The 13,167-nt window shown below is 46.4% G+C and overlaps 1 protein-coding gene across 1 annotated transcript; it reads right to left on the bottom strand.

The window, feature by feature from the left end:
• Positions 1-77: 77 nt before the first annotated feature.
• On the bottom strand, positions 78-13,149 carry zmp:0000001267 (b(0,+)-type amino acid transporter 1). The gene is given in 8 exon segments (XM_061696665.1): positions 78-1,009; positions 1,120-1,207; positions 3,518-3,642; positions 4,919-5,048; positions 6,900-7,033; positions 12,317-12,427; positions 12,429-12,890; positions 12,892-13,149. Coding segments are annotated over 8 exon segments (1,407 nt in total). The 5' UTR covers positions 13,018-13,149; the 3' UTR covers positions 78-778.
• Positions 13,150-13,167: the final 18 nt, after the last annotated feature.

Raw genomic sequence — 13,167 nt, 5'->3', positions numbered from 1 at the left:
ATCCATTTTCTTTACTGCTTATCCTAGGTTCACGGGTGAGCAGGAGCGTATCCCAGCTGACTGGGCTGGAGGCAGGCACCTTGGACTCGTCGCCAGCCGATTGCAGGGCACATATAGAAACAACAAACAACCATTCACATTCACACCTGTGGACAATTTAGACTTGTTTTCAATAAACCTAATATGCATGTTTTTGGAATGTGGGAGACAGCCCATGTACCCAGAGAAAACCGATGAGAAGAAAACCTGCTTGCAAAGTGCTTTGTAATTAAGTTAATGAACTGTAGTCAATGCAGTGAGGAACAACCATTACACTATCTTAGACCTTTCCCATACTGGTGCAGACGATGCAACTCTTAGGAGGCTCAGGTTATTGACCATAAGAAAAAAAACATTTAACTACTCAAATTAAACACGGTTAACAACTGCCTAACACATTATTAAAATGCCACAGGATATTGATAATCATTGTGTTTGATTAAGAAAATAACTTCTTTGAGTGAAATCAATTAAAACAACTGTAAAAAATGAGGTATTCTTGCCTCCTATGTTTACTGTTTAAGCAAGTTTTTCCATTCCAGGATGACAATATCAGAGGTCTGTTAGACTTAAATTGTGGAATGGTAGTTTCAAAAAAATATGACACGGTGTGATTATTTGTATTGGCCTAGCAGGTTATGTAACGTGTACAGCACTGCAATTAGGTTGAAGTTTCATAGAGATCGAAATTGCCAGTAAACAGCAGGAAATTCAAATAAATGAAATCTTTAAGCCCACATCATAGGTTTTTCTCTGCTGGGGCAACCTGTAAAAATAGCTGCAGGAATATGGTCAACTTTGTTAACAGGCCCGGGCATAGCTTGTAATGAATGAAAGGTATGTAGATGATGACCCCACTGAAGATAAATAAAGTCACATAGAGGTATTCGATCTGCGGATTGTCAATGATGGGGGCCAGCACAAGGAATACTGCTGCGATGAGGACCAGTATGGGCAGTATAATGGGAACCTGAAGGAATAGGTGAAAAATAGTACAGATGCTGAGAGTCATCATTTGTGGTATATGTTGTATAAGGTTTTTTAATTTTTTTTTATAAAGGTTACACGAGTGGCACTCACCCTGTATGGCCTTGGGAGCTCTGGCTTCTTGATCTTGAGGTAGAGGAGACCAAACAATGTGATGGCATAAAAAAACCAGGCCGTGAAACTTGTAAACAAAAGAGAGATTGATTTTAGGCAAACACAAAAAGTCTCCTATGATGAAAAATATAAGTGGTTCGAGGTTTCCCTTGCCCGGACGCGGGTCACCGGGCCCCCCTCCAGGCCTGGAGCCAGGCCTGGAGATGGGGCTCGATGGCGAGTGCCTGGGGGCCCGAAACGGTAACGTGGGTCCCCCTTCACATGGGCTCACCATCTGTGGGAGGGGCCATAGGGATCGGGTGCAGTGCGAGCTGGGCGGTGGCCGAAGGCAGGGACCTTGGCGATTCGATCCCCGGCTACAGAAGCTGGCTCTAGGGACGTGGAATGTCACCTCTCTGGCAGGGAAGGAGCCCGAGCTAGTGTGTGAGGTCGAGAAATTCAGACTCGATATAGTCGGACTCGCGTCCACACACAGCTTGGGCTCTGGTACCAGTCCTCTCGAGAGGGGTTGGGACTCTCTTCCACTCTGGAGTTGCCCACGGTGAGAGGCCCCAATCAGGTGTGGGTATACTTATTTCCCCCTGGCTCGGCGCCTGTACGTTGGGGTTCACCCCGCCTTCGGGTGGGGGAACGGGTCCTGACTGTTGTTTGTGCCTATGCACCAAACAGGAGTTCAGAGTACCCACCCTTTTTGGAGTCCTTGGAGGGGGTGCTAGAGAGCACTCCTGCTGGGGATGCCATCATTCTGCTTGGGCACTTCAATGCTCAATGCCTGTCGTGGCGGCAAACCCCGAATCGCGTTGGTGGACACCAACGGTGAGGGATGCCGTCAAGCTGGACGAGTCCTATCGGGCCTTTTTGGCCTGTGGGACTCCTGAGGCAGCTGACTGGTACCGGCTGGCCGAGCGGAATGCAGCTTTGGTTGTTGCTGAAGCAAAAACTCTGGTATGGGAGGAGTTCGGTGAGGCCATGGAGAAAGACGTCCGGACGGCTTCGAGGAAATTCTGGTCCACCATCCGGCGTCTCAGGAGGGGGAAGTAGTGCACCACCAACACTATGTATAGTGGGGATGGGGAGCTGCTGACCTCGACTAGGGACGTTGTGAGCCGGTGTGGAGAATACTTCGAAGACCTCCTCGATTCCACCGACACGCCTTCCCATGAGGAAGCAGAGTGTGGGTTCTCTGAGGCGGGCTCTCCTATTTCTGGGGTTGAGGTCACCGTGGTAGTTAAAAAGCTCCTCGTTGGCAAGGCCCCGGGGGTGGATGAGATTCGCCCGGAGTTCCTAAAGGCTCTGGATGTTGTGGGGCTGTCCTGGTTGACACGCCTCTGCAACATTGTGTGGACATCGGGGACAGTGGCTCCGGATTGGCAGACTGGGGTGGTGGTCCCCCTTTTTAAGAAGGGGGGCCAGAGGGTGTGTTCCAACTACAGGGGGATCACACTCCTCAGCTTTTCTGGTAAGGTTTATTCAGGGGTGCTGGAGAAGAGGGTCCGTTTTGGGAAGTCGAATCTCAGATCCAGGAGGAGCAGTGCAGTTTACGTCCAGGCCGTGGAACAGTGGACCAACTCTACACCCTCGGCAGGGTCCTCGAGGGAGCAGTTCGCAGCATAGTGTGAAGCGGCTGGGATGAGAATCAGCACCTCCAAATCTGAGACCGTGGTCCTCAGTCAGAAAAGGGTGGGGTGGAGTGCCTTCTCCAGGTCGGGGATCAGGTCCTGCCCCAAGTGGGGGAGTTCAAGTATCTTGGGGTCTTGTTCACAAGTGAGGGAAGAATGGAACGGGAGATCGACAGATCGTCTGCAGTGATGCGGACTTTGCATCGGTCCGTTGTGGTGAAGAAGGAGCTAAGCCGAAAGGCGAAGCTCTCGATTTACCGGTCGATCTACGTTGCTACCCTCACCTATGGTCACGAGCTGTGGGTCAAAGAACAAGATCCCGGATACAAGGGGCCGAAATGAGTTTCCTCCGCAGGGTGTCCGGACTCTCCCTTAGAGATAGGGTGAGAACCGCGGTCATCCGGGAGGATCTCAGAGTAGAGCCGCGGCTCCTACACTTTGAGAGGAGTCAGATGAGGTGGCTGGGGCATCTGATTCGAATGCCTCCCGGATGCCTCCCTGGTGAGGTGTTCCGGTCCTGGGGACGACCAAGGACACGCTGGAGAGACTACGTCTTTCGGCTGACCCGGGAACGCCTCGGGATCCCCCCGGAAGAGCTGGATGAAGTGGCTGGGGAGAGGGAAGTCTCCCTGCTAAAGCTACCGCCCCCGCGACCCGACCTCGGATAAGCGGTAGAAAATGGATGGATGGCTGGACAAAAAGGCAGCATGTTCTTGTTTTTAAGCAATTTGAAAGAAATTCGGAGCCCCTGTGTTCACCTGAAGAAGTTGACAATAGTCTGAAAGTCTCCGGGGATGAGCACCAGCAAGGAGACGACAGTGGTGAAAATTAGTGCTGGCGATGGAGTCAGTCTGTGTACGTGAGCCATGGACAGAATATCCGGCTAGAAAACACACACAATACATAACAGTAGTGTGACAGCAGAGCATCAACATTATTGCAAAGGGGACATATAATAGACAATTGCTTTTAATGGCTTGTATAGACTTTTTCATAATGTTTGTAAGAAAGAGGCGCCAGGGTGGCAGAGAGTGAGTGACCATCTCGAAATGATGATGATGATGACCAAAACTCGTTTGAGGCTGCACGTCCAGATATCCCCCCAAAAGGTTAGGTTTTTCATTTACTTGAAAAGAAAATCCAAATCGATCCAGCAGAACCTAAGAGTCAGGAGGATCTTTCGAGTCGATGTCGAATAGTTGGACAGAGAAGAGCACAAAACTACCTAGCGGCGTAGTCGAGACCGGAAACCAAGCCTCCATCATTGGGTTTGTGGGAGGCATTTTTAACAGGTATGTATAACATTTTTGGTTGGATTGTCTTTAAGTGAGTAATTTAGCCTGCTGGCTAACGTCAGTCACGTCCATAGCACTCTTATCAATTCCACCGTCAGAGCACGTTTGTGCCATGAATCTGAATGACAGAAAAGTCCATTAATCAGCCAGTCGCTCAACGAGCATGTTAACTACGTACGTCTGAATTTCCACTTTTAGTTTTGAATCAATTTACCTGTTGAACTATAAATCCCGGCCGGCCTTCGGTCTCCCCTCAAAGCAATTTACTGTACTTCACACATTCAAACCACAGTGGTAGAGAAGCAGGCTAAAGTCATTCAAGCCATTTAGCCTGTTTTCTCAATCGCTCTGCCTTGGTCAAATGACAGAAGGGTTTGTTTACTCGTGGTGTCATCAGAACTACTTTATTTCCACCTGTAAACAAGACAAACTAATAAACTGCACCATATGGTGGCGCTTCGAGGTCATATTTGGCAGCCAATCACAAGCGTGAACTTAGGAAGGAAGTGATATGGAAAAAAATCTTGAGTTTTGTGGCTATTTTTCAAATGTAGCTACAATTGTAATCATGGAGATTTCCCCAAAACTAATTACACATTCTCTCCTAGCAATGTAACGGATTACAATTGCATCCATTTAGTCAATTCAATTACATTATCTAGTTACACATTTCATATGAAACACATCATTTGTTACTCCCCGACCCTGAAAAACGGGCAGATTTCATCAAGACAAACTCTTGATGTTTGGGATATTTTGACCAAAGCATGTCGTAGACATGTTACTCAGGTGAGAACTATTTTCAATTATGGGAAAAGGGGGAAAAAAAGGAAAATATATTTTCAAAGACTGCAAGATTCTCACCATGTGTCCTTCGCGTGCAGCAACAAAGCACACGCGTCCACCACTGAAGAACGTCCCGTTCAGTGACCCAAAAGCTGACAAAGCTGCAGCTATTGACATGATCCATCCCCAGGATCCTAACACTTTGTTCCTGTGGGGGGGAAGAGTCTCAAGTTCATTGCAAAGCTTCCACACCACACATTTCCGCCCCTTTTTATTACAAGATTTCAAAGATTATCCTCATGAAATTAAAGTTGCGATTAGAACTAAATAGCTCACACTACTCCTATCACCAAAAGCTAAAGAAAACCATTTCAAAATCCTTACATGATATCTATCCGTGTAATGATTTGTAGGGCAAAGATTCAACATCTTTTGATTGTACGTATGCTAAAATCAGAGGCGGGTAGTAACGCGCTACATTTACTCAAGTAACATTTTCGATAAACTGTACTTGTCAGAGTACTTTGAACGCACCGCACTTTTTACTTGAGTATTTATGTGACGAAGGATCGATACTTTTACTCCGTTACAATGCTCGACATCCCGTCCGCTACTTTTATTTATCCATTCTTGCGCATGTGCGTCTATTTTTAGACTCCATCTTCGACGTCCGCATAGGGCGCCTGTTGCGCCAATCGAACGGGAACACTAATGTCATGTGACTCCAATTCACCAATCAGACGACACAGGGCCGTCACATGACCGCGCACGTCGCCTTCACGAGTGTGTTTACAGACTCCGAAAAACAACAGCTTTAACATGCGGCATAGTTTTGTCACTGGCCAAATTTGAATATTTCTAACTTGAGGTAAGTTGCAGATGTTTCAAATGTTTTGGCAGTGGATTGTGCGATCTTAACATTATGTTTACTCCCCAAAAATGACCCACCCCTACCAAAGCCCCAAAATAAAGGAGAATTTTAAATCCAAAATCTATTTTGCATGATGAAACAATTCAACATAACACTTTTCGTTCACACAGTAAAGGTTTATTATTGCACTGTTTATTATTACCAGTTAGTCCGTCATCCGCCTTTTGCTCGTCTTGACTCACGGTTGTCAAATCTCAGCATTCTTGAGAAAGTGTGAAAGATTTTCAGCGGCATTGTGGCACAAAAAAAATTCCCTTCCACTCTCTGTAACCCAGAGACTATATGGAGCCTTGCCACGGGACCTATATGCACCTGCTCATGCCAAACGCCCTATGTAGCCACGCAGGTCAATCTCAGCCATATTTTTCCACTTTTCACCATATTTCCGGAAATCCTCCAAATTTGTATTGTCCGGGATGATTTCTTTCGATTGCTGGTGTGATGAACAGGAGAAAGGTGGGTGAAATGTCCTGGACATGGGCAGCTGAATACCTTGTTGGCCCTGGAGTCATCCTTATGATGTTTGGTGCTGCTGTTCTTCCCTGGTTGCTGTCTGAATTTTTCTGAATTTAACACAACATCCCAACTTCATTGGAATTGGGGTTGTAAGTTCTATTTGTACATCAATCCTGTGTGTGTGTGTGTGTGTGCATGTGTGCATCTGTGTATTACAGAGAGTTTGTGTGTGGCTTTTGAACTTTTTTTTCTTGTTTAAATGCTTGTATAATTCACGGGTCAAAAATGACCCCTATGACAACCTTTGTACCCTCGTGGTGTACAGCCCGCATGGAAACAAAAACAAAGTATCACTTTTTCTAATGATGGGGTCCCTTTAGCAAAAGTCAGAAAATGTCAAGTTGGAAAAAGATAGTTAAAGGTATTTTTTTTTTTTTTTTTTCCTACAGCTAAACCGGGTAGTGGGTGACTTTTGACCCGCAAGACAACACAAGGGTTAAACTCGGTGTATAGACTCAGTTGGTTAAAAATAAAATCATACTTCATGACTGTAGGTGGAGCTTGGAGATTCATTAATTCCGTCATGCTCCTTTTCATGTTTTAACAAAGAAATAAAACTTAAAGAGCCGAGCAAGATGAAGTCAACTGACATCTTTGTCAGGTTCTACTCACCCCCATGTGACAGCCACTGCATTGGATGAAATGAGCTCTTTCGGCGTCATTACTGTCAGGTAGCTGACGTTCACCAGCAGATACAAGCCAGTCACCGTTGAGATTGCAATCACTACTGCTCTCGGAAGATTCACCTGCAATACAGTAGGGGGGGGAGAAAGACCACAAGAGCAACACAATGAGAATTGAAATGTTACTGGAATAGTATCACATAATATAATCATTTAAATGTAATGACATTTGTGGTGTTTCAGTGAGACCGTGGCAAAAGTGGAGAATGTGACAAATGCTGACTTTATCCCACACATTTACAGATACTATTTGCCTCCTCAAATTTGTATTTTTGCATAGTTTTCCCACTTTAAGACCATTAAACACATAAACATCAGACAAAGATACCCCAAGCAAACACAAAATACAGTTTATTTTAGGGTGATTTTATTTATTAAGATAAAAAACCTGTTCAAATCTAACTGGCCCTGTGTGGAAAAAGTAATCCCCCCCCCACCCCCCTCTTGTTAAATAATTAATTAACTGTGGCAAATTATTTTGGAAAGCTGAGTTAATTGACAGTAACCACACCCAAACCGGAGTACCTCCAGACCTGTTCAATTAAGAACTCACATGAATAGAACCCGTCTGACAAAAGAAGTCCTCAAAAAGCTGGAACAAATTTCCACGATTCAAAGAAGACCGCGCCCACATTGCATCACGTGACCGATGCATTGGGCCCCGCGGCCCCTATCCCGACACTTGACGAGCGTCTGGTGTAAATGTAATACAGCACTTCAAAAAAAGAACATCGGACCAGCAGTTGGTTTGATGGTCTGGGGCTGCAATGCTTCCTCAGGACCTGGACGTCTTGCTGTGATTGATGGAACCATGAATTCAGCTCTTTACCAGACAATTCTGCAGAAGAATGTTACTTACTGGCACTGGGGCTTCACTGGTTTTGGTTCCCGTTTGGTTTTTCATGATATACGATTGTGATGTTTGGTGTGTACTGTTTTATTCTGTCAAAGCACTTTGTGAACATTTGTTTTTAAAGGTGCTATACAAGTAAAGTTATTATTATTAGGGGGCAAATATTTTTTCACGGCACTGTATATACGTTTCCTTTAACCGTAAACGGAATCCTCCGCTACCACTTGAGAGATTATGTATTTATTTTGCGTGTATGTCCTTTTCAAACAAGCCAAAAAATACAAATAAATAAAGTCGCCAAATAAACTAAAGAATGGCTCAACCATTTTTTTCCATTTACCGGTAATCGTACAGTTAATGTCCCAATTTGAGGCAAAACAGAAATTCTATGGGGAGACCCAAATTTGGCCGTGCTCAGGAGAAGTTGCAGTGGGAGTGGGCAAAAAATCCAAGCCAAGATGTGCAATTCCAATAGACTCCCACCACTCAAGAATGAAAAGGTGCTTCAGCAAAACATTAAAGGGATATTCACAAAACAACCAATTTGTACATATGTACAGTATTTTGCCCACCTGCCCTGAACGCAGGAGTTCAGTTGTTGCGTATCAACTGATATGTTATTTGCCTTTGACAAAGTGCATTTCGTGAAAAGACTCCACTTGGCCGCAGCTGCGACGCACTTCACCGTCAGCTGTGGGGGATCGCATCCACTGTAAAAGGGGGCTGTCGCATACTTTGCGATGCTAAAAGGCTTGACAATTCGGGTGAAAGTAATTGCTGCAAAGAAAGCAGGACATGACCCGTAGATCCGAAGGATGTGAATAAATTCGCCCCCAGACTCAGGGATAAAGGTTCCAAGTTCGGTGTAGGACAACGCCGCAAACATGGCCGCAACTCCAGAGGGCCCAGATCAACAAGCTTGCTCCAGGGCTTCCTGTGTAGGCCAGCACAAACTGATTTGAGCATAAGTACAATCAAAAAGATGTTGAATCTTTGCCCTCAAAATCATTACACGGTAATGATTATTTGCTAAAAACTAATCAAGTTTATCAGTTTGAACATTATCTCTACAGAGGAAAAGGTAAACATAAGTCTTACCTCAGGATTTTTGAGCTCCTCAGTTACATAATTCAAAGTGTTCCAGCCATCATAGGACCACAAACCCTGATAGAAAGCAATGCCAAAGGATCCGACACGTAAATCGGTTCCTTCAAAAGTGGCCACAAAGTTCCCAGCGCCTTTGTCGAAAAGCATCACCACTCCTCCCAGTATGAGCACAGTCATTGCCAGCACTTTGACTGCCACGGAGTCCACCTGAATGATGGTGGCCAGGCCAGTGCTCAGACAGTTCACCAAAACCAGAATGATGATGGCTCCTGCAGCTACACACTTTACCGCCAGCTGTGGAGCGCGACAGCTTGTGTAAAAAGGGGGCCACAGCAAATTCGGCAAAGCTGAGCGCAATTCCGGTGGCGCTAGCAGGTCTCATGACAAACATGAAGGCCACCGCTCTCCCTGTTGTCCTCAGCATGTAGATTATTTTCTGGAATGACTGTTCCCAGTTTGGCATAGCAGAGCAGAGCAGAGCCCCCCCGCCAGCATGGCTATCAGCCCACAGGTTGCCCATATAATGAGACTGGCCCCCCGGACTGCCAATTGTGGAAATCACATACTGGGGTGATATGAAGATCCCAGAACCCATCATGGTCCCAGCAATGAAAGATACCGCCCCAGTAATCCCAATTTCCCTCTTCAGGTCGAGTCCGTGTTTGTCAGTCGTGTTTGTGGTCAACCAATTGCAAGTGATTACCACGTTCACAGGTGGGGTAGTTATTACTTTGTGCCTCGTGGTAGGAGTTCTCTCTTTTCCTACATCTTTCTTTTTTTTTTTGGTCCTGTTCGGCTGTTAAGTCGAGCAGAAATGAGGATCTGTATTCCTTTTATGCCGGAACAGTTTTACTGTGTCACAGTGGCCTTTTTAAGATCCCACTGTGGTTCCTTCGTATTCTGATGGATATTTATTTGTTGTTCGGGCGAACAAAGTCTTTAAAGGGGAGTGACAGAAACAACAAAATGGGGAGAGAGTAAAAGGTAACCAAATTATATTGGAAAAGAAGACAACAAAAGACTAGACTACTACAACACTAGCTGTAAACAAGATGAGGAAAGTAAATCATTATATCCAATCCCTAGTACAGTGTGATGAGATATAGGACCAGAGTGTAAGTGAGGGGATACCCAAGAAATTTGCATAGTTCTACGTTATTTGTCGCAATGAGTGAGTGGCCCCACACCCAGCGAATAAGTCCCAGGGGTGTGTGTCTGCGGACACATGCAAGTCAATTGACACCGTTTTGCATGCACAGTAACCGTCAGAATTGTCCGGCAACTGCTGCGCCTGCGCCGCGGGGACTGAGCACCCCAACCCACCCAATCGGAAGGCGGGGTCGGGCCCAGTAGCCCTCCCGAACGCCACCCGGTGGAGGGGGACACCTCCCACACCGAGGGTTCCAGGGTGGTCCACCGAGGCGCCCCGAAAACCGGCCACAGGGGCTCAACGCCGCCCAATACCAACAACCCCGTCCTTCTTCCCCAGAAGAGCGAGACATCCCCACAATGTAGCCAGCCCCCGCCCAGCCCTAGGGTGAAACATGAGACCGTCTGGTGGATAGGGGCACCCGACAAGGGAATGATAAGGGGGGCACCCCGGAGAGCAGCCATGGGACATGAGAGGGGATCCCCCACGCCAAGCAGCCATCCAGCCAGAGGGGCCGTCTCCAGGAGCACCACCATAAGCCTAGTGAACCCCCCCTCGTTACTATGACTGCCAGGTCCCCGACTGTCAGTCATTGGCCCGACCCGTGAATAAGTGGCCCCAGAGTGGTGTAGTGCATTAAAATATAGAGTGCTTCACCCCCTCAGCCCACAACCCAATGCCCTCCAGAAATAGGTGTATGTAGTGCATTAAAGGAAAGACGATGTGTGCATGTGTAATGCATTAAAATTTTGGGGGGCGGAGGAGCAAGGAGTCTAGACCGGGAAACAGCACCGCATTCCCAGACCCCTCACCAGAAGAGGATTAGGCGACCCTAGTCGGACGCAAGGACCAGAGAGAAGAGGAGGAAGCAGGCCCGAGGAGTGACAGGGGGGCCCCACCGCCCTCCACCAGCAGCCGGAACGGGGGACCAACGCGGATGTTGAAGAAGGGTGACCAGCTATCTGTGGAATTATGTCATTGATTTTTTTTTCATTCTGCAGATATTTTTTCTAATGCAATATACTCTATGATGAGATTCAAGCAGTGATCAATAGTGATAGATTGTAGTTCCCATAAACTCAAATAAAAGGGTATCTTAATTTCTAAATCTGGATCGTGCCGGACTGGGGCGAGCATGCTGGGAGCTAATTGAGATTCTGTAGCTTCTTTTGCTACATCTGTCAAGCCAATGCTTTTTAAATAGCAAGACTGAGAGTTTGAGAGCAATAACGCCAAATTTAACACACCTGCTCCCCATTCATATTTGATATTTTGTGTCACGTGACACCAAGGTGGGAAAAACGGATAATTGGGCCCAATTTAGACATTTTCACCGAGGGGTGTACTCACTTTTGTTGCCTGTGGTTTAGACATTAATGGCTGTGTGTTGTTATTTTGAGGGCACAGTAAATGTACACTATTAGCTGTACACTGACTCCTGCGTTTTACATTTTGGCAGTGACATTTCTTCAGTCCTGTCCCATGAAAAGTTGACAAAATGGAAATGGGAAATGTGGCTGGCGCCAAAAATGAGTTTGACACCCCTGAAAGATCTGAAATTAAAATTGTGTCCAGCTAGTGGTCAGGAAGGGAATTATGGACAATTGCAGGGCACAGATTGGCTAACGACCAGTTCAGGATGTACCCCGCATTGCACCCAAAGTCAGCTGAGATAGGTTCCAGCATGCCCGCAACCCTAATGAGGAAAAGCGGTGCGGAAAAGGGATGGCTGGATGAAGATAACCAAATAACCATTTACACTGATGGGCAATATAGTCTTCAATAACCTAACAAGCACCTTTTTGGAATATGGGAAGTACTCGGAGAAAATCCACGCACGTACACAAGCGATATGCAAAAAAAGTTTAGATTCTCACCCAGAACCTTGCCCACATGCTAACAACTACTCCACACTGCTACCCCGATACTACTGTAATTCTGTCAGAGCAAATTTGACTTTTATCAACAACTTTTATGTATCCGGCAACAAATCTACTATCCATTCCACCACACAAACCGCCGTGAGCTGGATATAAACTTTACATTCGGACATCTTTTTGTTTTTTTTTTGATGTCTTAAAAGAGTTTGATCTGCATATCCTAAAAGCTTTTTTTCTTCTTTTTTTTCTTCCTCTCTCTCTCCCTACCATGAAGTAAAGATTTGGATGGTGATTTTGAACAGACACATGAAGGCTGACTTGACATACTGTATGTCAAATGAAAAGACGTACTGTACCTCTGGACGTTTTAATTCCTCTGTCACATAGTTGAGGTTATTCCAGCCATCATATGACCACAGCCCCTGGTAGAAAGCAACACCAATTGGATTGATGCCAACATTTGAGTTTCTCAAATGAGTCTTGAAAGTTTTCAGTGTTTCCTCTGGCGAGCATCACCACACCTCCTACTATTATGACTGCCAGCGCCAGGACCTTAGCCACCATTAAAAACACTTGCACCGACATTGAAAAGCGAACGTTAAGACAATTCACCGTAGCCACCGTAATAATTGCGGCTGCGGCCACACACTTGACCAGCATAACAGGAGGCGCACAATCTGGGTAAAACGGGGCCGCAACATACTGAGCGAAACTGAGCGAGATGCCGACCACACCGGCGGGTCTGACAAATAAAACAGAGCTGAAGATTAACATAAAGGCAACGACTGGGCCTGACGTCCTGAGGATGTAGACGTACTCTCCGCCAGATTCTCTCATGACGGTCCCCAGTTCAATATAGCAAAAAGAAGCAAGTATGACCAGCAGACCGCAGCACGCCCACACCACCAGACTGGCTCCGGGGCTGCCGACTGGTGGCGAGCACCGTCTGCGGTGACATGAAGATCCCCGAGCCGATCATCGTCCCCCCGATGAGGGACACGGCGCCCGCCAGGCCCACTTCACGCTTGAGGCTGAGCTGCCGAGTCTCATCTTGCATGATGACGGCCGATTATAACAAGGTCTGCCGTCACACACCTTTCGCCAAACTGGAAAAACACTATAATTCTGTGGCCAAGGTCCTGCTAACAGCAGCCCGCAAGTTAATCATTAAGAGGGTAGGACAGAGAAAGTAGATCGTTAGCTCAAA

Source organism: Phycodurus eques, chromosome 14 (assembly GCF_024500275.1).
Source record: "Phycodurus eques isolate BA_2022a chromosome 14, UOR_Pequ_1.1, whole genome shotgun sequence".
Lineage (NCBI taxonomy): Eukaryota > Metazoa > Chordata > Actinopteri > Syngnathiformes > Syngnathidae > Phycodurus > Phycodurus eques.
Note: the sequence above shows the minus strand (reverse complement) of the source record. Positions and strands in the feature narration are given on the sequence as shown.